This window comes from Natator depressus, chromosome 10 (genome assembly GCF_965152275.1).
Source record: "Natator depressus isolate rNatDep1 chromosome 10, rNatDep2.hap1, whole genome shotgun sequence".
Lineage (NCBI taxonomy): Eukaryota > Metazoa > Chordata > Testudines > Cheloniidae > Natator > Natator depressus.
The window spans coordinates 7,304,388-7,331,419 of NC_134243.1; the positions used below are offsets into that span (position 1 = coordinate 7,304,388).

Consider the following 27,032-nt stretch of genomic DNA (forward strand, 5'->3'; position numbering starts at 1 on the left):
CCAGGGCAGTGGCATCACCTCTCCCTGTAGCCGCCCTCAATACCCCTCACCCCATGTGCTGAGTCTTGACCAAAGCCCCTGGGTTCATCCCACAGGCCCCTCACCGTTGAAGCAGTAAACGTTCAAGGCCATGCTTGCTCTCTGCCTGTTGGCCGTCCACTCGAGCAGCGATGGCGGGTAGGCCCGGGCCATCTCGGGGCCAAGCTGGGACCGCAGCATGGCCTGCATCAGCTTGTGCTGGCACACCGGCTTGTAGCCATCAAAGGCGTAGTCGGAAACAAACCTACACAGGAAGGACAGACGCCATGGGAGGGGGCTGGGCCAGCAGAGTAATGCTGGGGGCTGGGAGGAGGCTGGGCCAGCAGGACATGCATCTGCACAACGGAGCAGGACACAACCTCCTTTGACTTTCACTGACTCGCGCTCTCTGGGCAACGCCACGGGCCACCTGGAAGCCATGATGGAGCTGCGAGGCAGGGGCATGTCTCCGGCTGTGCACCCAACAGCCCCAACCTTTCCAGGTACTGATGCAATACCCTGCGCTTCGTGTGCGTGCTGATGTCTCCCCATAGAGGCCAGCTCAGGGATTACAATAGCCTACTGCTGCCGTACAGCAAAAGGAGTTCCTTCTTTAGCTCAAGGGGTACAAGCCAGAGGTTTTTGGGGCAGAAGGTTGCAGGTTTGAGCCCTGCGGAGGAGCTGTATGTGAGGATGCCCTTGATTCCCATAGGGTTCGCTGGCAGCTAAGGGGCTTGAAGGAGCCCAGGGTTGGGACCATCAGAGGGATGTGATTGGCCTGATTTAAGAAGTGCTGGGAACCCCTACCCCTAGCTGGAGCCCATGGGAGCTGGAGGGTTTAGCCCTGTCCCATGGGCTCCCTCACAGCCTCGCCCCAGCCCCAGTGCTCACTTGAGCAGGTGTTTTTCCAGGCCGGTGGAGGGGGCAAAGCCACTGAGGCAGGTGGCCAGGAGGAGCCAGCCCCGCTCCTCGTTGTTGACGTTGGTATTGCGCCACACCTGGTTGGCGATCTGAGCCAGGATCTCGTCCCGCAGGCCCGGTGCCGAGAGCCCCTTCTGCACGATGTAGTTCCCGAACAGGTTTTCCTGGGCGCCACCAAGGCGTGGGTCGCCCATGAAGCGCAGAATCTACCGCCGAGAGAGAGTCCAGGAGATATGGGATACCGAGCAACGGTCAGAAATCTCTCCTTCCCTTCCCGCAACACAGACAGGCCTCCCCCCTCTTTCCAGGGGTGCCCCCGGAAATCTTTCTCCTGGGAGGCATCATCAATCTCCACGGAGCCATCCACGCTGCAGCTGCTGGTCCCAGTGACACACCCAGCCCTTGCCTTTGTGCCCACCTGCCCTGGTGCAGTGTCACTCCCCATCCCTGAGAGGGGACAGGGCTGGCAGGCCCCTGGGCAGAGCACTGGTGCAGGAGCTGGCCCCACTGGCCAGGGGGGCGGAAGAGCAGCGCTGGCTGCCCCACTGCCCAGGGTGCCCCACTCAGGTTTGGCCCCAGACCCCTCCATCATGACAGGGGCGCTACAAGGCCAAACCCGAGTGAGCAGTGTGGTGGCCGTGCTGCTGCTCCTCGCCCCTGCCAAAGGTAGGCCGCATCTGCTCCCGCTCCTCCCCTTCCTCAGGGTCTCCTCCCCAGCACGGTATCCCAGGAAGAATGACGTGCAAGTGCCGTAACTGTTGTTGCAGCGGGAATGAAGAAGACAAGACCCTCTCCTGCTGAAGAGCTCCCTGTCCCAGCCCCACCACCCTGGGCTCTGAGTGGGCTGGGACAGGGAGCCCCTTTAGAGATGGTGGGTGAAGATCTTTAGCATCACCCGTCGTGGGCGCTGGGCTGGTTCTGGGGAAGCCACGAGGTCCCATGGCAATGTGGCTGTGAACTCCTGGTGGTCTTTTTCCCTCCATCCCTGCTGAAAGGCCCCTCTGAGCATGTGCCTATGGCCAGGTCGGCAGAGTCGGGCCAGGGATCAGGGGCTGGAGGCAGGACATGAGGGGGCATCCCAGGCCTCCAGCTCAAATTGATTTATGGACTTATGCCCATTGGCCATGAATCCTCCTACCCCTTGGATGGACAGAGCCTTGCTCCCTTTCCTCTGCAATTCCCAGACTGCAAGGAGACGCTCTGGACAAACCAGAGGCCTTGGGGACGAGGCCAGGAGATGCTGTGAACCCCGACCTACCAGCTTGAACAGACTGAGCGCTTCTTGCACCAGCTCCTCCTCCAGCCGGGTCAGAGGGGATGCCAGTGGCACGGAGAGCATCCCAAACAATGGCTCCTGCGGGGCAACAGAGGACAGGCGCATTGAACTCGGCTGCAGGGATTTGGCAAAGCTCAGACTATGGGCAGCCATGAAGGCCAACAACAGGCCAGGCCCATTGAAAGGTCCTGGCTGGAACGATCATTGGTGACTCAAGGAACATTACAAAATCCCCCAGCACCGAGTTTCCAATCCCGGCGTGTTCAGCTGGGAAGTGAGGGAGGTAGGCCAGCATCCAGCTCGAGAAATACAGAACGGTCTGTCAGACAGTGGCACCACACGTGTGCACACCACTTCCACGAGACAGGCACAGGCTAAATGCCAAGCGAGGGACCGTATTCTGCTCTCAGACACGGAGTGACTCCATTACTCCAGGAGCAGCGTGGAGAGAAGGACCCGGCCCCTGTGCACCAGCAGACGCTGTGCACAATCTCCTGGGAAGAGAAACGTGTGAGTGAGGATTTGAATGAGATGACGACAAGATCTTCTGGACAAAAATGCGAACTTCTGCCTGTGGATTGTGGCATCCTGCTGCATGCATGAGACCCGAACGACGTGACGGACTAGAATAAAGCTGGCTAGGATCCCGGTCTGGGCTGAGTGAAACCCAGAAGGCACATGGCACGCAGAGGTCAGGGACGTTGATTCAGTGATCAAAGGGGAGCCAGGATCCCAGAGAAGCATGCTTCCTTTCTCCAATCGTCTCATTTTCTCTCAAAAGAGTCCCTTTAAGCTCAGGCCCATTCATAGATGCTACAATCTGCCTGGAGGCAGCCCCTTGCATCCAAGCCTCAGCATCCTCTGTGCTCATTTACCTGGTGCTCAGCATGTCACAGGATCAGGCCCCTCCTAACTTCCCTGGGAAGTCAGTAAGCACCATCAGCCCCATTTTGCAGATGGGGAAAGCGCGGGCAAGTAACTTGCCCAAGGTCTTTCGGCGAATCAGTGGCAGAGGCGGGAAGAGACTCCAGCAGTCCTGACTCCCAGGCCCCTGCTGTAATCACTTAACACTACCTCCCAGAGCTGGAGGAGAGCCCTGAAGTTTTAACTCCCAGCACGCTCTCTAACTCCCAGAGACAGGAATAGAACCCAGGGGTCCTGGCTTCCGGTCCCAGCTAACTATTGAGCATCACTCCCTCCTTATACTGCCCGTTCTTTAGAGGGCGCGGAGTGGCTCAGGGGGCTGCTCAGTGTCTCCCTTACCTGGAAGTGGACCCACACATACTTGGCCATGGGGTAGTTGTTGATGTCGAGCGGCAGGGTGAGCTGGGAGTTCGTTTGCAGTTTGGGCGCAGGGACCGGAACGACGCACTGAGCATTCATCGGCTTGTGAGCTGGGGCAGAACAGAGGCACCAGGAGTCAGTGGGGTCGGGAGGAGGAGGGGCTCTAGCCCCTGGCTTATGGAATAAAGGTGGGCAACAAACAGAAGCTCCCTGGGGGGTGTCAGCCCGGGATCCTTCGGCTCCGGGGCAGGTCAGAATCAAACCCGTGTTGGTGCAGCCAGGAGGCTGGGTTGAGCTCCTTCTTGGGGCGGGGCAGAGACAGCGCTCGCTGACTCTCTCTGGAGACTCCTAGACCAACGTGGCCCAGCTAAACCGCACAGTATTCCAGGGGAAACTGAGGCCCAGAGGCCAATGACAGAACTGGGAATATAACCCAGGCATCCTGAACCCTGTCCCTTGCTCTAACCACTAGACCGCTCTGCCTAGAATCGAGTCTGGTTGGACCCCTGCTGCCTCCTCTCTGGGAAGGGGTCGCTCTAGTCTCTGTTTAGACGGAAGCTTGGTGCAATGTTGCTGACTTGGTTGTGATAACAGCTTCCATCTCTAGCCGGTCTTTCTCCCTGAGGGTCCCAAGGCATTTAACAGGCTGGGGGACAGGTCCTTTTTCTCCGCTGCACCCTTGTGACTCCCATGGCTTACTAGGGGTGCAGTAGTTGGCTAGAATTTGACCCCCCTACATTTAGGGAGTTCCTCACCTATCACTGCAGGGCAACCACCTCTGGGGTGGAGTCTGGCATCTGAGCTGCACATAAGCAGGCAGATGTTTAGCAGGGCAGTCTTGGGTGAACACCCCTATGGGATCGTCCACAGGGACAGGAGGACGGTGCTGGTGAAGCTGACTTTGCTAGTGGCCTGGATCCCCACTGGACCACTCCCAGCTGCTCCGACCCAGCCCTCTGTGGGAAATGAGCGCTTACCTGCTGCCAGCTCCAGCAGCCCCGCCAGCTCAGCGGGGACTTCCAGGTGCGTTACATCCACCACCTCCCTCTTGGTCAGCTCCTGAGAGCAGAGCACAGAGACACCCGTCACCATCCACGCTCTCCTCCGGTGCTGAGCTGGAGAGCTGGATGATCTAACAGGCTCCCCCTGCTCCCATCACTTCTCTGGGTCCAATCCCCTGTGCGGGGGGAGTCCAGGTTGGGCTCCCAGAACCCAGCCGCAGCAGGACCCACAGATGGAGAGACGGCCACCTGCTTCGCTCCACAGGGCCCTGAGCCCTTCGACCATCCCCGCCAAGCATAGGGAGGAGGCCGAGTCCAGCTGACGTGGGCAACAGCAGAACGTGACCCAGAACTGCTCCAGTGGGCAGCTACCGTAAGCCCACCCCCAGCCCAGGCACACCTCACCCACCGCAGAGCCCGGGGGGGAACACACACACACACACACACACACATACACTGAGTGGCAGTGGCATGCACCCCCCACCCCACCGACGTCCAGCGTGTGCCCTCTACCCGCATCAGCCTGCATGCGCAAACATCCTTCCCACCCACGCACCAGTGCACTCGCGCCCCTGCCCCTGCCTGTGCTACGCACACACTACACACGTACACGCACCAGCATGCTTGCACGTGAGGCCACCAGGCGTTACCTGCTCGGCCTTCTCCTGCTCCTCCTCCGCCCGCCTGCGAGCCTCCTCCTTCCTCTGAAACCAGAGCACATTGGCACGTGGAGAGCAGCCGCGACACACACCCAGCCGGCTGCTGTGTGAATGGCTCCGGTTGCCTGGGCCGGGTCACTTGCCCGCTAGGAATCTGGCCGGGATGGGAGGGGCGCGGGAGGGTGATGCGGGAATGAAGCCAAACCAGCAGGATCAGAGTTCTGTACCGCGAGGTACAGCAGGCTGGGCTGGTGGCTGGAGAGCGCATGGACACGCAGGACCTGGAGGGGCTCCCCTGTTGCCAGCACCCCCTCGGCACAGCTGTGGGGGGAGCCCAGCACTGGGATAGCAGGGGGCTGCAGGTTGTATTGGGGGGTATCAGCAGAGCTGGGAACGGGAAGGGTGCCCAGCCCCTGCCTGCACCATGCCTGGCTCTATCCTCTCCCTGTCCTGAGCGCTGGAAGAAAGGCAGCAGGAGACCAGTCCCGGGGTCCATCAGTATCAGAAGACAGCCCAGTGCCCACGCCCAGGCAGGCACTGGGAGTGGGCACCAGGATCCCTCCTGCACATGCACAGAGGCTGCCCCTGGCTCCCCTGCGCTCGTCCCTGTCGCCTGGCTAGGCTGGGCCGGACGCTCTGGCTGGTTACTCACCGTGTCCTTGCCATCCAGCTGGAACCGGACACTCTTCATGGGCCCCGACCGGCTCCTGGGGGCACAGTGCTACTACGGCTGCCGTGGCTGGGGCAGGGGACGTGCTAGTCCCTGCACAGCTGGCCGGGGCGGGACTCGCTGCTTTGAGGCTGCTCTGTTTGTTTGCCTACAGAGCTGGCGAAGTCAAGGCTTAACCCTTCCTCCTGCGCCGGCACTCGGGTGCCTGGCCCAGATCTCCCGCCCCCAGCACAGCAGCCAGAGAGTCTCTGCTCTGAACTGGGAGCACTGGGGGCCAGATGGTGAGGGGCGAGCCATGGGCAGGGCTGGGCATTAGCACAGGCAAGGCAAGTGGCCACTGGGGGCTCCTCGCCCTGGGGGAGCATCTCATACGCTCTGCAGCTCCCCGCCCTCCATCTTTCCCTTAGGCAGGGGGGTCACGCACGGCTGGATCTGCGCCCCCACTGCAGGCCATCCATAGCTTCCCGAGTCCCCAGCCGGCAGGGGAAGAGCCTCCCCCCCAGCCAGCACCACGGGTAAGATCAGACGCCTCTGACACCGGACCAGGAGCATACAAGACGCTCTCGCTTCCAGCAGCTCAGCAGCTGGCTCTGGCCCACAGGATCCTGCCCTGGCCCACGGCACTGGCTGGAGTCCAAAACCTGAATGCCATTCCCTCTGCAATCACACATCTCTCCAGGGGCTTCTGGGCACGTGCCAGCATTGGGATCTCACTCCCATGTGACAGCCAGTCAACGCCCCTGTGCTGGTGGGGCAGGGAGCAGACACACTTTCAAAGACTCCAGTCAGGTTTCGGTGAATTCCGTCAATGTCGGTGTCTCCCACACGTCTGGTCAGAGTCACACCCGCTGTGCACAATGACACCGCGTCGCTGGCCCTGTGCAAAGCGGCTGTCACTAACACCAGCCCCGTGTGGCACAGGCCCATAGCATCCAGACGGTTTGACTGCACCACCGCCCACAGCGCAGGAGCCAGGACAGGGGATGGATCATTTGATAAATTGCCCTGTTCTCTTCACTCCCCCTGGGGCATCTGGCGCCAGCCACCATGAGAAGACAGGATCCTGGGCTAGACGGACCATTGGTCTGACCCAGCCTGGCTGTCCTTATGTCCTTACTTCTGCCTGGGCAACTGGTAATGACACCCCTACCCCTAAATACACTCTGGATTTTCTGGGTGAATTTGGTGCTACAGCAGAAGCTAGAGACAAGGACAGACAATGCAAGCTTCTGCCAGTGCCCCTCAATCCCAACCTGCTATTCCACCCCTCAGCTCCCCACAGTTCTGCTGTTGCCCCTTAGTCCTGACCGATGGAGCTCCCTGAGATACAGGCCCGTGGCACATCGCACGACCCCCTTCCCTCCCATCGCCCCCCCGGCCATTCCGCCGCGCCAGCCGCTTGCTCTCACCTTGAGGTACCTCCTGCGATTCACGTACATGTGCACCAGGGACCTGAACTTGATCAGACTCTTCCTCAGCCTCTTGTACCTCTGCCTGCAGGGGACAGCAACCCCGTGGTTAGTGGAGGAGATGGAAGTCTCTACGCCGGGCTCCGTACACAGATCCCAGCCCAGGGGGAAGGCCCCTGGCACTGCCCAAACAGCAGGAACAAATAGCTCAGCTTCGGGAAGGTGGGAAGTCATGCACAGGGAAGGGACTCTGGGCTCTGCCTGACCAGCACTGGCCATAGGTGGGTGACACCAGAGTGCTCCTATGGCACCGAATCAGCCTGTCCCCCGTTTGCTGCCGGATGCTCCCAGTCCAGCTCACCGTCCTCCCCTCCGCAACTTCTAGCTGGAATGGTTAGGGAGAGAACAGAGATTTTCAGCCCATCCTCCAGTGACAGTCGGCAGCACGGCTCGCTTGCAGGTGCCCCGCTGGTTTGGAGTCTACCCCGAGGATTCTACATACATGTAACACGGAAGCTGGGGGGCCGAGCCAAACCCCACTGATGTTGATGGGAGTCTTGCCAATGGCCTTTGGATCAGGTCCTTTGGGGGGGGGCTGCCGTGAGGTGAAAGGTCGTTCCTGCTCCATAGGCCCTGACACTAGTGCAGTGGGGGCAGATTCTCCCCCCCCCCCCAACCCCCCGTGTTTCGTTTTGGAACATGTCTCTAATAGTCTATGCTCTGCCCATTGAAACGGTTTGGTTTTGCCTGGATCCCGCCTGATCCCAAAGCTCAGCGCAGGGCCACTCGAAACTCAGCCCAGGGGCACCCCGAAGGGCTTGGGGCCTTGGTGTGGGCTTTGGTCCCCCAGTAGCTCGTCCCCGCGGCCCTTCCCAAGCAGGAGAGTGAGAGGCTGGCTGGGCCCCTGCACGGCAGGGCAGAGTGGCACCCCGGCGGTGCCCCACCCCCCAGCACCTGGCCAGGTAGCCCCGGGACTGGCTTTGGAGGAGGATGATCTTGCGGCGCAGTGAGCGGAAGCGTCTCTTGATGAAGAAGGCGCGGGCGCAGCGCTGCAGGGTGAGCGCTGCCAGGTGCAGGGCACGGTCCCGCTTGCTCTCCAGCAGCTGGTACAGGTGCTCCTTCATGAACAGCTGGCATCAGGGAGAGAGAGAAAAGGCATCAGCACCCATCCCTGTGGGGGGCAGCTTCTGACCTGCTCACCCAACAGACACCAGCCAGGCTGGGGCCTGCTCCTGCTCCTGCCCCAGGCTCCAGCTGCTCCCACTGACCTCCATGGGACCTCTGCTCCCAGTGCCAGGGGCCTGACCCAGCGCTTGTGGGAGGGAATGGAAAGACTCTTCTTGATTTCATTGGGGTCTGGGGCAGGCTCTATGGGAATTAGCAAAGTAGGGTTGGGAAGGGTTTGGCTTAAGCCTCTGCCCCGCGTGAGCTGCATGCAGATGGCCACAGGACATCTCATTATCCCACTCTGCTGAGGGGCTGCACAGCAGGGCAACCCAAGTCCGGACGCCAAGGGGTTGATGGCTGTAAGGCAGGGCACCACAGTCGTGGCCCAGGGCATCCAAAGACGCAGGTGTTCGGGCCAGGGGGGTGCTCGTCAGTTTCCATCCCATGGCAGCTCGTGAGCGGGGCTGGTGGGGGAGGAGAGTGTGGCCTAATGGACCCCCCACCCATGAGCCCAGCAAGCCCAGCTCCCTGGCTGGGCTTAGCTGAGGTCACCCAGCTAGGGTTCTCCTTGGCGCACCAAGGACTCCCCTCGCCTCCGAAAGCTTTGCCCACCAGTGACCATCCCTGCGGGCGAGGAGAGCTGGTCATTGACTTGGCCTGGGCATGGGAGAGAGGGTGCAACCCCCACCACGAGCATCCCCTGCAGCAGCCTGGGGGCCCAAGTTCTGACCCCCACCTCATGTAATCAGAGCATCAGGGGGCCAGTTTGGAGCAGGATTTTCAGGGCTGTATCAGGCCAAGAGTACCATCACCATGCAGGGTGGCAGCCGTGCCCGCTTCCAGCCAGTGTCCCTTTAATGCCAGCTGTAATCACCCTCGCTATGACAACGTCTGTTTCCAACTCCCAACAGGTCTGGCTATCAAAGAGGCCGTGGGCACTACGGCGAAGGGCACGTCTGAATTTCCCCATCGTGATCAGAGCCGACAGAGCATCACACGCCAATGTTACGTGCCCTAGCACCACCCGGGGATAAACCACCGGGCCCGGCAGGCAGAGTGTTTCTAGGGGACTAGATCATGCTTTGGGCAGTGCTCTTCGACATGGGGACAAAGATCCAGGGACTAAATCCCCAGAGACATGCAGACACTCTAAAAAAAAGCACTGCACACAACAGACCCCTGCAGTCTCTGGGCTTTGACATTGGCTCAGCCATAGCAAACGGCTCCCACAGGAAACCCACCTGAAACAGGGGAATGTCTGGGGATTCCCCAACCACCGCGGGGGCAGCAGAGACCATAACTCCCCCACCCCACCCCGGCCCAGCGCTGGAGACGGCAGAAGATTTGGTCTGTGTAATGTCTGAATGATCTGGGGAGCAGGGAGCCTGCTGCTTTGTTCAGCTCACAGTACAATGGGGCCCTGAGCCCCACTGAGCCCTCTGGCTGCTTCCAAAAGACAAGGAATAATGAACGCCCGCAATGACCGCTCACTCGCGGTGCCTCCAGCTCACGCCGTTTCCACGCAAGGATTTCGGCCAGGACTGGAGCATGTCTGGCAATGACACGAGATGCTCCCACTCTCTTGCCAATTTCAGCCCTGCCTGGGGTGGGGGGACATCCCCTGATTGGCTGCCTTCCCCACTGCCCTGCCTCCTGGGGATGGGCAGCCAATCACAGCCCCCACAGATGCAGGCAGAACTCCTCCTTTGCTCTGGCCCATGAGCCAAGAGGAGTTTTTGGGTAGGGATGAGCTGCTGGGTTCTTTTCACTTCCTCCTGCCCCTCCCTCCTGTGAGCACGGGCTCAGTTTGCTCCCTGCTCCTCCCCCCTGTCCCTCTCAATCCTTGCTACACCAAGGCTGGTAAGCAGGGCAGTGAGGAGCCCCTGCACCTGCAAGTGAGGCTGTGGGTTGTGGGGGCAAAGCTGATGTGGGGCTGGGGGAGGGACAGATAATTCATTAATTAGAATTTGGGGGGTGGGGAGAAGCTGAAAGCTCTGCACCACCAAGCAACAGCAAGAGCTTCTGCAGCAAGGCCAGAACCATCTTACTGGCTACACTAATTGTCCCACACACCCCTTTGGGGGGGGTTGGGGGGGCAGTGGGAGATCACACAGTAACTGCCCCACACGCACCTTGGCAGGACAGGGGGCGATTACACACTATAACTGCCCTACACACATGGGGAATTCAAAAATCAAAGCCAAATCAAAAACATAATATATTTTTAAAATCTCATAATATTGGGGCCAATCACATGATAGTTGGGGGTCTGATTCATGATTTTTGAACTTCTGGGGTTGGCGATACTGACTTCTGGCGTGGTTCAGCACCCTTCTTCCAGGAGGCCTTTGGCAGGCATGAACTGATGGGATTCATACAAACGAGTGTTGCACAATCTGGGCTTGATTATTATTATAATTAGCATTATTATTATTTGTACGGTGGTAGCATGCAGGAGCTCCAGTCAGAGACCAAGACCCCACTGTACCAACACAGAACCATACACAGCCCCTGCCCCAAAGAGCTTTCAATCTAAGCCAAAGACACAAGACAACAGATGGACACAGACAGACAGACAGGGCAGCCCCAGGAAATAATGGTAGGGTTAGGATTTAATTTTCCATATCGTGCACGTGCGAAAAGTGTGTGTGCAATGGTGTGCACGGAGTCGCCAGGATTGCACATGCGAGCAAGTAAGCGTTCATGCAGAGAACCCACTCTGCACACCAGGGGCCACTTGTGAGTGCCGTTACTTGATTCACAAGTGCAGTTCCACGTGCAAGCTGGGCACGCCGTTCCGTGGGCATGGCTGAACGTGCACGCTGCGTGGGCACAACTGAAAATGTGACCTCAGGCCCATCATTATGGTTTGGGATTCCGCTCTGTTTGCAGATGTTGACCCAATCTCCCTAACAGTCCACAAACCTTGACAAATGTTTCCCGGCCGCCCAGGCCCTTCTCTGCCCTCCCTGGAGCAGCTGGTTCATGCAGGGGAACCTCCAGAGGTAGCTTCCCCTGCCAGTCCCTGCAAACAGACCCTGTGGCCCACAGGATACAAATGGTGCAGGGTTTCCCCAGGCTGAGACATCATCCCAGCCAGCCATAAGCCCTCACCATAGGCAGAATCCGTACAGCATCTTGCCCTTGATTTCCCTTCCCCTGTCCAGGCTACGCAGAGATTCTTGGCCATGGTCAAAGGGGAAGGCAACAACCGTACCTTGCTGACTCCAATGCAGTACATGGTGGGACTCACAGCACACAGCTTCTTCAGCACCTCCACACAGCTCACACCATCTGGGGTGATGCCAGGCCGGATATCTACGAGGCACCTGTACCTATAGGGCCCCGGGAGCACAGTTAAGGCATGAGATCCAGACTCAAGTCAAACCCTCTTGAGTAATTCCTCCCACATCAGAGCCAAGAACGGGGCCCAGAACAGAAATCCGGGAGACACGATCCTCAGTACTCATTTAAATTAGAGAGGGAGGAGACCTGATAGGAGCCGCCTGTGGGGGGCGGTACTGGATTGCTCCCTACAGTGTGTTCCCCCTGTGTGCGGGACCAGCCCCTTTACAACTGATTCGAGTGATGAGGAATCTACCTTGCCCTCCCTCCCCTACACTCCCACTGTCTGCTCGAGCTCCCTCTTGGGAAATGCCCCTTCCCACCCGCATCCCAAAGCTTCTCAGTCTGGAATCCGCAACTCCAAGCAGCAGCACCTGTCGATGAAGATCTGGAAGGGGATGCGAACCGGGAAGCCTTCTTTGCGGATACGGATGGTCTCTAGTATTCCAGAGTACCGGAGCTGGCTGCTGACAATGTCTGCCTCAAAGACAGCTGGCTCCTGAGCAAGAGGAAAGGTGGGAGGGGGGTCATTACAGCCTGGCTTTAATCGCCCGTTCGAGCCAAGTGAAGCAGGAGTGAGGAAGACAGGGCTGGTGGCTGTGGGGGGCAGTGCAGCATCCTTGGCCTTGGAGCTTCGATTCAGCCAAGCACTCAGACACATGCTCAACTTCAGGCCACTGACTTCAGTGGGACCTAAAGCTCCACGTTTACTTAAGAGATTTGCTGAATGGGGTCTAGGTGTGGGGAGTGTCACTGGTTCGGGAGAGCTCTGGGGGAGAAGAGAGAGGAAGAAATGGAGAAGGCGGCAGTGAGGAGGAGCTGTAGCTCATGAAAGCTCATGCTCAAATAAATTGGTTAGTCTCTAAGGTGCCACAAGTACTCCTTTTCTTTTTAGTGAGGGGAGGAATCTCTTGCATATGAGACAGCATGGCTAAAGCATCGCATTTCCTGATGTTACTGAAATGCTTTTGTGCAGTTCATCTGCTTGCAAACCTCCTGCTACCGGCAACTAAAGCCTGATCTCCAAGGGGATTCTCCTCTCTGGACAGAGCTTTTTCACCCCGCTCTTTGTGATAAAGTGTCAAGCAGCATGTTTGCAGAGAGCTTATATCTGCTCGGTTGTGACAAATGCTATTCCAGGAATAAAGTGGTTGCTGTCGCCCAGGCCGGATGTGTCTTAAGTGGCCGAATGCGCAGTCTGTGTGGTGATAGTAAGGCTTATAGCAGTGGTTCTCAAACTTTTGTACTGGTGACCCCTTTCACATAGCAAGCTTCTGAGTGCGACCCCCCCTTATAAATTAAAAACACTTTTTTATATACTTAACACCATTATAAATGCTGGAGGCAAAGCGGGGCTTGGTGTGTAGGCTAACAGCTCACAACCCCCCAGGTAATAACCTCACGACCCCCTGAGGGGTCCCGACCCCCAGTTTGAGAACCCCTGGCTTATAGTCTCTCACAGTTTCAGCCTCTAGAGGGCGATGTGATCACGCACACTTAAGCGGGCCTGAGATTCCACCCAGCCGAGGATAGTTGGGACACACATTGCGTGAGGCCAGAGACAGACATCAATGCAGCGTGTTATTGTCTCTCTGGCCCAGCAGCTGGTTCTTCTCTCAAAGGAAGCTGGGAGGGTAACCGGGAAAGGGAGTGGGTAGAAAGCAGGAGGTGTGTTTGCTCGAGAGCAAACAAGCCGAGACAATGGGTGAGGTCCAGTCTCGGTGCATTGTCTCCCTTCGTTCAATGAGGCAGCTGCAGGCCAGACATCTCACCAAACAGGAGCGATAGGATCCAGGCTGGGGAACAGTGTGAAGCTGTAACTGGAGACTCGCCCGGTGCACTGCAGGCCGCATGGCACAGAACTGAAAGGCATTGGGCTACCAGCAGCCCCCTCCCTTTACAGCACCCACTGTGACCTCAGCCAGGGTTGGGCACACTTATCACAATGCCCATATAGGACACCCATGCCTTACTCCCTGTGCTAAGAAGAAGCCAGATCTAGTGAGTGATGCCCAGGGTTGAGAATCAGGAACTGCAGCTTCCATTCCTGGCCCCGCCACCGGCTCACAGGGTGGCCTTGGGCATGTCACTTTGGCCCCCGTTTTTAAAAGTGGGCTCCCTTTGTGGGTGCCTTGGTAAGACGTGATGTTCAGAGGTGCTGCTGGGCACCCACAGCTCCAGCTGACATCAGGGGCACAGCCATTGCTCAGCACAGGTACAAGACCTCTTGGGACACCTAGCCCCTCTCCATACAGCCCATTCCCCAGCCCACCATTTCCACTGTGCCCAGGACTAATAGAAACAGGGAGAGAAGGGGGAACTCCCTCTCCGGGGTTATGTCAATGAGACATACCCTTGGCACTGCTAACCCTGCATCCGGCCTCCCCACCACCAGCCCACCAGCCGCATGGCGTGTTCTTACCTTCTTGTTGTTGGGTTTGAGGCAGCGGACAAAGAACGGGTTGCACCTGAATCGGAGAGAGAGACAAGCTTATCCGCTGGGGGAGCCGAGACAAAGGAACCCACAAGCTTGGAGGCCACAGGGCTTCCCGGGGAGTGCTGGGAGGTCTCTGCTGCACACGGTGACCATGAAACCAAGCCGAGTAGCTGACCAGCTGTCTTCACCACAGAGCATTCCAGGCACGTCAGCCACGCCGGCAGGGACTTTCCAAGGCACCTAACTCCCCTGGGCCCCGTGAGAGTCCTAGCTTCTGGCTCTGGAGACCAGTGTATTGCAACTATGTTGTTACAATGTCCTGGAAAGATCCCTTCCCTCCGTGTTCCAGACCAGGACTCTGCGAGACGACTCTCTGGGCCGGTCTATACCCCACTCCGGAATGTGGAATGATGAGGAGCTGCCAGATCTTTCCCACCAGCCCATTTCCTCCCCACTCTGAATAGGCAATTTTCTGAATCCGTTTCTTTAAGCTCTCTGCTCACTCACCTCTCCATCTTCTCCACCAGGTCCAGGAGTGACTGCTGGAACTTAGCTGCCACCGTAGGTGCTTTATACCGCCGGGTGACTGTGCTGTTCTTCCCCATCATGGTCCTCTGCTGGGCCACCAACTGGGCATGGCCGAAGAAGAGGTTGGCCACCACCTTGGAAGGGAGGGGCATAGTTAAAAAGCAGGAAGGAATAAGGCTCTGTTGAGATGTCTTCTGTAGTGTTGCCTAGTGGATAAAGCACTAGATTGGGATTCAGGAGACCTGGTTCTATTCCCAGCTCTGCCAATGCCTGCTGGGTGACCCTAGGCAAGTCACTGCCCCATTCTGGGCCTCAGTTTCCCCATCTGTACAATGAGCGTAATGATACTGACCTCCTCTGTGAAGCTCTTTGAGATTTACTGATGATAAGAGTTAGGGATTATTATTGTTTGTTATGTGCACAGTGTATCCTCAGAGGGTTCAAAACTTAAAGCACAGGAATGGGAGTCAGGACTCTTGGATTCTTTTCCCAGCCCTGTCACTGACTTACTGTGTGATCCTAAGAAAGTCACCTCCCTCCTCTGTGCCTCGATTTCCCCACCTACAAAATGGGATCACCCGTACTGTGTCCTCATGGGATGCTGGGAAGCTTATCTGTTTTTTGTCACATGATCTGTCTGAGATACTCAGACCAAAGGCGCTATGGAAGAGCAAAGTGTTATCGGCCAAGTTAGCTGGAGTGAGATAGGGCAAGTAAATCAGGAATGAGTTCAGTGGCTGTTAAAGTGCTTGCCTCTAGCATCTGCATGTGAGTATTCTTCAAAATCCTAGAGTGGCCTTGTCTGTTATACCCCGCCCAGGAGCACTGTCTTGGGGGAAGGTGGTACATTTACAAACCACACTGGCCAACTTGCCAGGTGGATTAACAAGTGCCCGTAGGTTGGCAGGTGTCTCTGTGTTCTGGGTTACCCACAGACCTCTCTAGTTCCAAGTCCACTCACATCCAAGAAGCTTCTTGAATGGACTTCAGCGGCTGGACAAATCCCTGGGAAACCTATTATAGGGACCGATCCTGCCCCAAGCCCCGGGGAAGAAGGAGGTGACATCAGAAGCCTTCTCTAGTTCCGATTTCCATGATTCTGCCTCGGTAGCCAGGATTCGCATTGTTCGGCAGAGAGCAAGCTGACGGGCTGCTCTTTAGAGGCAAATAACAGATACTGCCCAGAGGCATGACAGCGTTCCAAGGGGGGAAATCACATGGCAGCCCTGTGAACACTGGAGGAGCTAATTATGTTCACTGTGGCCACTGCTCTGAGTGGGAAAGGGAGTCCCACGAGTGGCAGCATGTGTAACAATCACACCTAGCTCTTCTCATCTGTAGACCTCGACGCACTTTACAGAGGAGGTCAGTATCATCTGGGGACACTGAGGTCCAGAGAGAAGTCTATTCCCAATAGGCCAGAGATAGAGCTGGGACTAGAATCCTGGTCTCCTGACTCCAGTCCACTGCTCTGTCTAATAGGCAACACTGCCTCTTATAGAAAATGCAATCCTGCTGTACCATACCATCAGGCAACCCCCAGATCCATCACCAGCGCCCTCCCTGCCACTCTCCCTGCCAGCGCCGCCAGCAATGGCAGCAAAGAGTCAGAGGCCAGCGTGAGCCCTTACTTTGGTTTTGCTGTTGACAAAAAGGTCCAGCACGTCCTGGCGAACTTGATCATAGTTTTTATCCAGGAACTTGTGCACCTGGAAAAATAAACAGATCCCTCCCCAGTTACTCAAACCCATCGGGTATGACATGGAAGATCTAGAAATTAAGGGCCAGATTCTCTGCTGGAGTATGCCAGCAGAGCGCCTCTGGAGTTGTGATTTACACCAGCTGAGGATCTAGCGCTCGCGGGACAGCTGTGGGAAAGAGAGCCAGACTGGCAGTTACAGAGCACTGGTCCTACTCTGAATCCCAGTTCTCCAGCCACTCACCTGGTAGGTTACTTTGCCAGCATAGTGTTTGATGGTGAACTCTGGGAGAGGCATCTTTGGTTTGGTGTATAATGCATTGGAGCCATGGTGGTAATGACACTTCTGGAGGAAAGTATGGTCTGTGGCCTGGAAGTAGGAATAGGGGTGCAAGGGGTTAATTAGGCAACCTGACTGCCCGCAGGCTACAGCCACAAGCATGCAGCCTCACTGTTCTAGCCAGCCTTTATCACTATTTAACCAGCCCCTGTGGACTGCTCTGCAGCAGCAGTCAGCCAGATCGAGGGCTGGGTGATTACATGAGCATTGGTAACACTGGGAGCCATTCATATGAACTTAGGGGTGGAAAAATTTTTCATGCTTCAGGGCATGTAAATTGATAACCTGAAGGGTCAGGAAGGAACTTCTGATACCTCCCCTCACCATCACCATGTTCAGCATTGGCCTATAGGTGGGGGGTATTACATCACAGGGAGCACTTGGCAGAGCTGGCAAAACATTTGGAATGAAACCTGAAAGCAGGTAAAACTCACCTGGATTTGGGGCAACAAGCTGGAAGGAGCACTGACGAATGGCTAGAGCACAGAACTCTGAGTCAGACAGTCATGTTTGGGGGATCTGTTCCCAGGTCTGCCACTGACTCACTGTGTGACCTCAGGCAAGTCACCTCACCGCTACATGTCTCAGTGTCCCCTCCTTCCTAGGGGGCTTGGGAGGCGTTGTTTATTAACATCTGTAAACGCTCTTTGAGATCCCTGGCTGGAAGCCACTGTAGACAATCTATGGCCACCTGGAACTTCCTGAACCTCTCCATGCTGCACAGGTGTCCCCACGACCACTCACAACTCCACAGCAACACAGCCGCTGAACTGTAGACCCTCCTGCTCGAAGGGTATGTCCACACTGGAGCTAGAGTGTGATTTCTTGAGTAGACATACCATTCACAGTGTAGCCACAGCTGGATGGGCGATGGGAGAGTCTAGCTGCTCCGGGTACATTCCTAGCATTTCAGACAGGAGTGTAATCGGGAAGGTTAACCTGTTCCACCTCCCATGCGGCCGCAGCTATTTTTAGCATGCCAGCTCTGTCAGAGCTAGCGCAGGTATGGCTGCCGGAGTGGGAGATTACATCTCCAGCTTCAGTATGGACACAGCCTGAAAGCCAGGGCCTCCTAACACGCGAGCCAAGGGAGAATCTCATCCAGCAGCACAGGGCCTGTGACACACAGTTGTGCAACTCTGATTCCATCCAGTAGGGGGCCCTGGTGTGCACACATCCACCCACGGAGAGGAAAGAATTCCTGTTTCAAGGCAGTTTTGCTCCAATCCTGCCCTTGCTCCAGTTTATTTGCCCTGGTTGGCCGCCTTCATCCCTGGTGGGGGGACAGTGGGATTGCACCTTCTCACGCAGCAGCTCTGAATTTGAACCAATGCCTTTAGTGTGACCATAGGATGCCTCCAGGATCCCTCTCTAAAGCTTACGTACACAAGGATCAGAGTATATAAATAAGGCTGTCTGCCTTTACAGAGATCAAGGCATCAGAATGAACCCAGGGACTGGCGGATCAGCCCCATTACCACGGCATCTGCAGGAGCTAATGGCACTCGCCTCTCTGGTTAGCTTGCCATGATCACTTTTAAAAATGAACCGCATTTTGCCAATAAGCCGCGGGCAATGCTAAGCCCTCTGCAGCACCACTACCTGTGGGAAGGAGCTCTGGTCATCCAGGATCCTCAGAATCCCGTGTGGCTTTTGAGCAATGAGATCGATGCAGGGCTGATTGTCGCTGAAGGTGATTTCTTTCCACTCTATCTGTTCCCGGACGTACTCCTCCTGCAGGAAGCGCATGCAAGTAGGTCACGGGGTAGCAAAAGGCTGCAGTGATTCAGGCTTAGTCAGCCGGCTTATAGGTCTTTATTACGATTATTTGGCCTTGACATAGTTCTTACTAGGCTGATCTTTTCCAGAAGAACTCCCATTATCCAGGGGGCACGGGGATCAACCAAAGGCCTTCAAAGAATGAGGGGTTTCAAATAATCCTGGAGCCTGCCCTGCAGGCTTTGAAGTAAGCTCTGGGGACTAGGAATGGTAGCACCCAGTGTAGCTTTCCCTGAGGTGTTATAAAGCGGGGGCCGGACTGTTCTCTCACTTGCAGGTTTGGCAGGTAGCAGGAACAGGCCAGGCGCTGCCTCGATTCCACCCAGCTTCCCCAGCTCACCTGCTCCTCCTTAAAGACGATCTTGTTGAAGAAGAATTGCAGATATTCGTTTGCATAATTGATACATAGCTGCTCGAAGCTGTTAAAGCTGAGGTCCTGTGGAAAATACACGCCCATGTAAAGCATGCCTGGAAGCAGGTGCAGCAGGGCTAAGGGATAGTGAGTGAGCACAGCAGACTTTCACCCCTGTACTTAGAAGTTTAATCCTGGCTTTTCTCCAAACTGCAAATGCATTTGCTGGGCCGCAGCCTCGCTCCCATCGGTGCTCATCACAGAAGGACCATGTAAAATGGCAACATTGGTCACAACTGGCTGCATCTCTCGAGGAGAGGCTCAGGACTGGAATAGCAAGGGGTGCTGCAGGTCAGGGTTTGAGGGGCTGTGGGACGAGCAGCGGAGGAGGCCCCATGAGGGGGAGAGAGGGGGATCAGGACTGAGATGCACTGGTACAGCTGGACTGGAACAGAAGGTAATGATACACAGCGAGACTAAGCCACATTGGCAGAGCTGTGAGATGGCCCACGGCTGAAATAGGAAAGAATTGGATTGCATAGGTAGAGGATACTGTCCTAGATGGTCTGATCCCGCCTGGCTCCTCCTGTGTTCTTATGCATAGGAAGTTCGGGGCGGGGGGTGGAGGGGGGAAGTTGTTGGGGGATGGGAACAGGGGCTCAGGAACAGACAGATCTAGAAATCAGGGTGGGCTGGGGTGATGGGTGAGGATCAGCAGAGCTTGGGTGGCGAGGCCAAGACTGGAACACACACAAACACCCCCGATTCTGGAGACATCAGTGCCTGGGGCCTGACAAACCGTTCAGGGGGATTTGCTCTGCTGAGGAAGGGAAAAAACTGAAAGTGGCACTTTGGGCCTGGACCTTAGTGAGCATCCTGCCCCAGGTGGCAAAACCATCCAAGTCTCCAAACCATTCCCGGATTCTCTGCCGCTGGCATGTTTACAGGACAACGAGGCATATGTCACCCAGGCCCGTATTGGATTACAACCCATGAGGACGGAACCAGACGCATGTTAAACACATCCACCGTTTTACAGTAAGATGACTGACGGGCCAGATCCTTGGCTGGTGTATGTTAGCGTCGCTCTGTTGATCCAACAGAGCAGCAATGATTTACACCAGTTGCGGATCTGGCCCTGAGTTGGGACTATTTTGAGTGCATGGCTGCAAAGTGCAAAGCATGCAGGGAAATGCTGGCCAGGCTCCATGGAGGGGGAAGGGGAAGCCCTGGCCATCGATAACTCTCTCCACAGATGTCATTAGAAAATTGGTGAGTGAAACGCCCTGGTCGCTAGCCCATGGGGACTGAGGGTGGGGGGGTTTGCGGCAGCATCAGAAAGCAGGAGGGTGAATCTCAGGTCCCGGATGGGATTCCTGTGAATCCTCGCGGGGAGTTGGAGGCAGGAGAATTTAATGTATGGTGTGATCATTTCCATTCACAATGTCTTTTGTTTCTGTCCCACGGTCCCAGTAAGTCACGCTGTGGCTCCCAGTAGGTCACACTGGTGCCAGTGTGAGATGGTAACACATTTGTCCCACCAGGGCTTTCGGTGTCATCTGCTGAGCTCACGAGGAGCTGGATTCAGGCCTGGCCTGAGACCCTCATTGCCTTCAGCGGGAGATGCCCATGCGCACACTAAGGCTACACTTAGTCCCACATTATTATTCTCCTGATATGCTATAGGGACATCAGGGATGGGCCAATATCTCACATGCAGCTTCTGCCTTGCTCACCTCGAACCCATAGATATCCAGAATAGCTATGGAAAGAGCCTCCTTTTTAGGGTAGACCAGCTTGTTAACCCTGTCCGTGAGCCAGCTGAAGAGCAGGGAGTACAGGATCTTGGCAATAGCATCTCTGGGAAAAGGATGAGACAAGCACAGCTGTTGGGATACAGAGGAACATGTGGAAGGGGCTGCCAGACTGAGACCCAGTCGCTTTGGGAGACTGGTAGCGCTCCCTCCCACCACCACCCCAGTCCCTCTGTCCCAGTCTGCCCTGGGCATGACCCAACTAAAATCTGCCAGCCTCTCAGTAGCATTTTGAGTTACGTGCATCAATAAAATGATCAAAATAGTCAGTGCATAGTGGAAAGTGACCAGATGGCCAGACCCAAAACCATAGGATGTCTATTTCCACCTGGAAGCACTGTAAAATTCTTCAGGCCAGATCCTCAGTGGGTGTGAATGGCCACAGCTTCACTGAAGCCAAGAGAGTGACCCTGATTTACACCAGCTGAGGATCTGGCCCTACCTGATGGGTGGGTAACACACGATCCATTTTTCCCATCGTCCTAGAAAAAAGAGGGCACGTCAATTGTCTGCCTGGGCTGGTAAATCTCCAGGGCAATTTTGCAAGGCTGAAAAAATATAGCACAGGTAAAACCAGGTTGTGCTCTGGGGCGTTTCTAACAGAAGAGTGGGTCCTGGGCAGAACAAAGAGCCCCAAAATGCCCTCAGTTTTGAGACACACGTTGAAAACACGCTCTCAGCATTCTCCGGGTTTTTGTCAGTCACAAGGGGGAAGGTTTCCTGCCTTTGCACCGGTTAGCCACGGGGTGGGATGGCAAGGGAAGAAGTAGGACATTTGACATGTCTTACAACAGGGAAGGGAAAGGAAGGATAACAACGGATAGAGAGGAAGGAAAACCTAGTGGTAAGGGCGCTAGCCTGGACTTGGGACACCTGGGTTCAATTCCCTGCTCTGCCACGGGTGCCCTGTACAACCTTGAGCAAGTCACTTAGTCTCTCTGTGGCTCCGTGTCCCATCTATTAAATGGGGACTACAGCCATGCCCTACCTGACAGGTAAAGATTGCTAAGTGCTCAGCTACTGTGGCGGGGGGGGGGGGCGGGGGGATATAAGTAGATAGGGCAGGGACAAAGTAGATTGGTCTGCTGAATCCCACCTAAAGCAGGACAGCTGGGCTTGCCTGCCACCCTGTCCACAGCATCTGGCTGTGTTTATTACATGTTTTGATAAGATGCCACTGCCTGCCAGCCTTTCCTCATTCTGAATCCCTCAGTCCCCATGTGTGGCGTGCTAACAAGCCAGAGACAGATCCCGGCATCTCCTAACAAAGAATCCCTTTACCTGGCATCAACGGCACTTTCTACAGTGAGGGGGGTGAAAATCTTCTCCCTCAGTGTTTCCTGTTGAGAAGGGCAAAACCAAACAAACAAACAGGTGAAATCCCCGCTAAAGACAGTGTGGCCAACCCGGGGCCACCATCCCCTCTTAATGTAGATGTGCGGCCGACGGGAGACTACAAGCCCCAGCATGCACTGCTCCATTCTGAACTGGGCAGATGGAGAGCAGGAGAAGAGGGATGAGATGAAACCCGGCGAAGGAAAATTCAGAGAAAGCTTCACAGTCAGTGAGGCCTATTAGAGGGTGGGACAGTTGTCCACAGGGAGCATCTCTTGAGTCCTTCAGAAATGGATGGGACAAAGGTCTGGCAACCGTCCATTGGTGGGAGATGCCAAGACACACCTAGATGTTGTATAAATGGAGAGAGAGATGAGGGGGGCAGAGGACTCCACAGGGATGTTCCACAAACATGAAAAGCAAAGCAGTGGTTCCCGGCTGGCAGATCAGATACTGAAAATACACCGGTCCCCTGCGGGGCAATGAAGTGAGCAGGGTCTCAGAGCAGAGACTGTCTTCACTGCCGTCTACCTCCCCCATTTGTCCCTCTAGCCACAGCACCCACCTGTCCAACCAGCCGTCTCGAATCCACGGGCCTTACCGTCACTTTGAACGTGATGGCCTTCTGCAGCCCCTCTGGCGAGATCTGGAGCAGCTCGGCTACTGCACGGATCTCTCTTGCGCTCACCACTGACGCGACCTCCTGGCAGTCTGTCTGCGAAAGGCAAAGACAGCCCGTTGGCAGGCAACTTCCCAGGGGCCAGCACAGTTGGTACCCAGGGACAACCTAGGGGACCTCATACTGAAGGCCTTGTCCATCTCTGATTATGAATATAGGCCCTGATCCTGAGCTGGAGTAAATCAGTGTAGCTCCATTGACCTGGTGTTCATAGAAGCATTGACTTCACTTGGGCTACGCTGATTTACTCTAGCGGAGGATCTGGCTCATTGTCAACATTATTGTGTAGCGCTGGAGGAAGAATCAGAACGTCCCTCCTGTGGGAAAGGCTGATATTCTGACGTTGGTTTTTGTCCCAGATGGATCCAAAATGTTGAAATCTCAATTGGCTTTGCAGAACGGCAAGTTCAGAAAAGTGTTGATTTGAAACATCAAAACGTTTTGTGTCTGCTGGTTCGACATGGAACTGCCAAAGCTGCTGTAGGCCTTCCTGGGCATTGTAGTTCGGGTGCCCCATGGTGCCAGGATCCCCTGTGGGCCAGGGATTTTTTTTGGATGCAGATTCCACAAAACTGAGAGAAGCTAAAATCTTGGGTTCAATTTTCTTTTGAGAGCTTCCTCCCTGCACAGGGGCTTAGGGTCTGGTCCAGATTCCATGGAAGCCAAACCAGAGTCTTTGCATTGGCTCCAACAGACATGGGATCAAAGCCCTAGTTCGCAGCATGCATCTAAAGTCCTTGCTACCAGTATCTCTTTGCGCCCTGGGTCCCCTTCCCATCTCTCCCCTGGGAGCCGATTACCTCGTATTTTTCAAAGTAGACGTTCCCCAGGTGGAGGATGGAAGACAGAATTCGGAAGATGCTGTTCTGGTCCTCGGTGCTGAAGTTCAGGATCTCCATGGCGCTGAGCAACCTCCGGAAATCCTCAGCATCACTCTTGCCAGGAATCTCGCAGTTACCTCCCTGCAAAGGTCCCAATCAGAGCATATCTGTGGAATATGCAATCTGAGGCCCAGGAATTAGCCACGACAGGGGACAGAAATTTACGGGGACTGGGGATTTACCAATCTGGGGAGCGAAGCAACCTGAATGTCACAAGGACTTGGGCGCTATCACAGCTGCAGAAAGAAATGGAATTGCAGGTTGTCAGCTGTTTGAGGCGGGGCTGCGTCTGTCTGTGTGTTTGTACAGGGCCTTGGACAATGGGTCCCAGATCCTGATTGGGGCTTTTGGGTGCTGCACCAGTAGAAATAATAAATTAAGTGGGCCTGATTGCTGAGCTCATGGGCAGACGTGGGCCCCATACCTGGTTCAGGTAATAGTAAGTTTCTGCATCTTGAAGGCAGAATTGCTGCTTCTGCTGAGCAGGAAGGCCAGCCAGCATCTCATAGAATATGTGATAGTTCCTTTCGTTGTTGGCCTATGAAACAAGAGGGACAAGACTAAGGAAACATCATGACATGGTGATGGCAGTGGGGGGTGGCACGATAAATGCTGGGACTCACCTGAAACACGATCCTTGATTTCTCAAGAAGGTACTGTGAGGTTATGGCACCACAGATCAAGCCTCTGGGAGAGACAAAGGTTAGCGCCTGGGGGCTGCGAATCTTAGCAAGGCATCTCGTCAGACATAAGAGAGTGAAGGAAGGACTGAGGATCTATCCACACCCAGCCCTCTGCACCCGCAGGACACTGGCTGTGTGGGAGGTGCCCAACCGATGCCAACCAATGGCTCCTGCTCAGCACTCCAGAGGAACGTGAATGTCGCCCAAGGTCCCAGCCTGTCTGCTCAGTGGGAAACGTCCTACTCCAGTACGGTTCAACTCCATCCCCGAGGGCTGGCATTGCCAGCCCAGCATCTCATCCCATCTCTCCCCTGAAATACCGCTGGGTCCAAGGACTCGTCATTGCCCCTTGTTTTTCCTTGAATCTGAGCTGAATCTGCCTCAGAGCTCAGCCCTGTGGGTATCTTGCTACCCAGGTGCCCATGCTGCAACCCCCAGCACAGCTGAGCGAGGGGAGAACCACGAGAATGCCACCTGCCTGCTGCTGCCTATGGTAAACAAAGGGCCAACCATGTGCAGCCATCACAGACAACAGAACGGCTGTTGCAGCCTGGGAGACTGAGTCAGACAGGTGGCAATTAAACTTCCTGCACTAAAAGCCAGTGCAGAAGAGACAACTAGAAGAGAACCTCCTCCTTGTTCCCAGTGGGGAGAGATGGACTCTAGTCTATTCTGCAAAGGTTCTTACACTGCCCTCATCACCACAGTATCTGAGTGCCTTCCAGCTGTGCATTAAGCAACATGACTGAAGTCCGTGTGGATGGATGGGCAGTCAGAAAACCACGATAGCTGCCCAATTCCCAGGCTAAGCAAGAGGACCAACGAGAAGGGTGGAGGATTTGAGTTGCTGAGTGTGGTGTATTGAGGACAGGGGTTGGAACCGCAAGCTATCACTTTAAGAGTGGGAAGGGGGAAAGCAGTTCCTGGTCCTGCTTGCATGCTGGAGGGCTGTGTTGTGAAGTGGCTGGGAGCAGCAGGCAATCTGCAGGCAGCCAGCCTAAGAGCAAGGTGGGGTGACTTGTGCTTCTTTGTTTTAGGGAGCAGCCTGCTTTGTCACTCTCTGGTTTTGGTTACAGTGTGCTATCGTTCTGAATTCTAAGAAATAAACTCTTGTTGCGTTGCAACCTTCCAGCAAGAGCAGTTAAATTTTTATCTAGTTTCTCTGTGTGTGCCATGAACTGAGGAAGCCCCTGCCTTCTGCTGGGGAGCTGGTGCTCCCATGTCCTATATCCCAGCCCCCATGGAAGCCCGTCACCCCCCCAGATTCATGTATCTGGATGAGAGACTGAGATGTATCCAGAGACTGGAGGAATGGCAGCCCCTTACAAGGCCATGTCAGTTGGGACTGGGGGAGCTCAACAGGGGGAATATTTGTAGGGCCTGATATTTGAAGCGGAGGCCTGAGTTGTGCTCATAGTTACCGCGACTGCATATGCAGCTCTAGCAATTGGGTGTGCGTGCAGCCGGTTACACATCTATTAGGCAGTGCTCACAGTCACACAACTGGTGGTGCAAATTAGGTGTGCAATGGCACACACCTGATTTTTTTAAAAGCAGACCCTTAAAATCAAACAACCCCTCCCCACACGCAAGAGGGACAAGAATACAATCTGTCAGGGGAGACTCCTTTCCACAAAGAGTTGCCTGCGGCTGGAATGGCCAACCGCCCAGCCCGAGGAGCTGAATGGTTCCCGTGCTTTGCATGGAACCATTAAATCACAGTCAAGGAGCACAAGGATCTAACATCTCCCAGAGGTTCGATTGGCCCCTCAAGTCAGCAGCCCAGAGGCAGGACCGTGGGGTGGAATTCCCTCGGGCTGGGGGTCACTTTCAGACACACAGAGTGGGGTGTTAGAGGGACACTCATATGCTCATCGTTACTTACTCCTCCAGAAAGATTTCCACAAATTTCCCAAACCTGCTGGAGTTGTCGTTCCTCACTGTTTTGGCATTTCCGAACGATTCCAGCAGGGGGGTTGCTTCGAGGATCTGCCCCAGCCAGACAAAAAAACACCAAGAGCCCGTCAGGGTGAGACAGTCCAACCAGGGGCGCCACGATGCTGCAGTGATGGGCATAGTGCAGAAATGAAAGGCTTGCTAGACACATCGGATTAACCCTCCTGGCAGCCCTGGGCCAAGGATAAAAATGGTGCCTCCATCTCCAGCCTGCTCCTCTTGGGGACAGGAAATAAAAGCCTTCCCCATCCTTTGTATAAGAACATAAGACGGGCCACACTGGGTCAGACCAGTGGTCCAGCTAGCCCAATATCCTGAGTCTGCCGACAGTGGCCAGTGCCAGGTGCTCCAGAGAGAATGAACAGAACAGGGCAACGGTCGAGTGATCCATCTCCTGTCGCCCAGTCCCAGCTCCCAGAAGTTTAGGGACACCCAGAGCGTGGGGTTGTGTCTCTGACCATCTTGGCTAATAGCCATTGATGGAACCATCCTCCATGAGATTATCTAATTCTTTTTTGAACCCATTTATACTTTTGGCCTTCACAGCATCCCCTGGCAACGAGTTTCACAGTTGACAAATGTGCATCGTGTGAAGTACTTCCTTTTGTTTTTTTAAACTGGACGCCTATTAATTTCCTTGTGTGACCGTCTGGTTCTTGTTTTATGTGAAGGGGTTAATAACACTTCCTTTTTCCCTTTCTCCACACCAGTCATGATTTTATAGACCTCTCTCATATCCCCCCTTAGTTGTCTCTTTTCCAAGCTGAAAAGTCCCAGTCTTATTAATCTCTCCTCATAT

At 55.3% G+C, this 27,032-nt stretch overlaps 1 protein-coding gene across 1 annotated transcript in view; it reads right to left on the reverse strand.

Annotated features, from left to right (window-relative positions):
- MYO15A (myosin XVA) overlaps positions 1-27,032 on the reverse strand; it is an 85,243-nt gene that overhangs the window by 45,156 nt on the left and 13,055 nt on the right. Inside the window, exons 9-31 of the mRNA XM_074964869.1 lie at positions 26,163-26,266; positions 24,218-24,281; positions 24,019-24,132; positions 23,514-23,675; positions 22,636-22,749; positions 21,981-22,039; positions 20,622-20,745; positions 18,874-18,969; positions 18,357-18,488; positions 16,659-16,784; positions 16,347-16,424; positions 14,695-14,849; positions 14,173-14,218; positions 12,125-12,249; positions 11,623-11,740; positions 8,193-8,368; positions 7,233-7,323; positions 5,151-5,198; positions 4,424-4,558; positions 3,479-3,586; positions 2,198-2,293; positions 910-1,145; positions 105-283 (exon numbers count right to left, since the gene is read on the reverse strand). Coding sequence (XP_074820970.1) covers positions 105-283; positions 910-1,145; positions 2,198-2,293; positions 3,479-3,586; positions 4,424-4,558; positions 5,151-5,198; positions 7,233-7,323; positions 8,193-8,368; positions 11,623-11,740; positions 12,125-12,249; positions 14,173-14,218; positions 14,695-14,849; positions 16,347-16,424; positions 16,659-16,784; positions 18,357-18,488; positions 18,874-18,969; positions 20,622-20,745; positions 21,981-22,039; positions 22,636-22,749; positions 23,514-23,675; positions 24,019-24,132; positions 24,218-24,281; positions 26,163-26,266 — 2,686 coding nt within the window. The remainder of the gene's footprint in view (positions 1-104; positions 284-909; positions 1,146-2,197; positions 2,294-3,478; positions 3,587-4,423; positions 4,559-5,150; positions 5,199-7,232; positions 7,324-8,192; positions 8,369-11,622; positions 11,741-12,124; positions 12,250-14,172; positions 14,219-14,694; positions 14,850-16,346; positions 16,425-16,658; positions 16,785-18,356; positions 18,489-18,873; positions 18,970-20,621; positions 20,746-21,980; positions 22,040-22,635; positions 22,750-23,513; positions 23,676-24,018; positions 24,133-24,217; positions 24,282-26,162; positions 26,267-27,032) is intronic.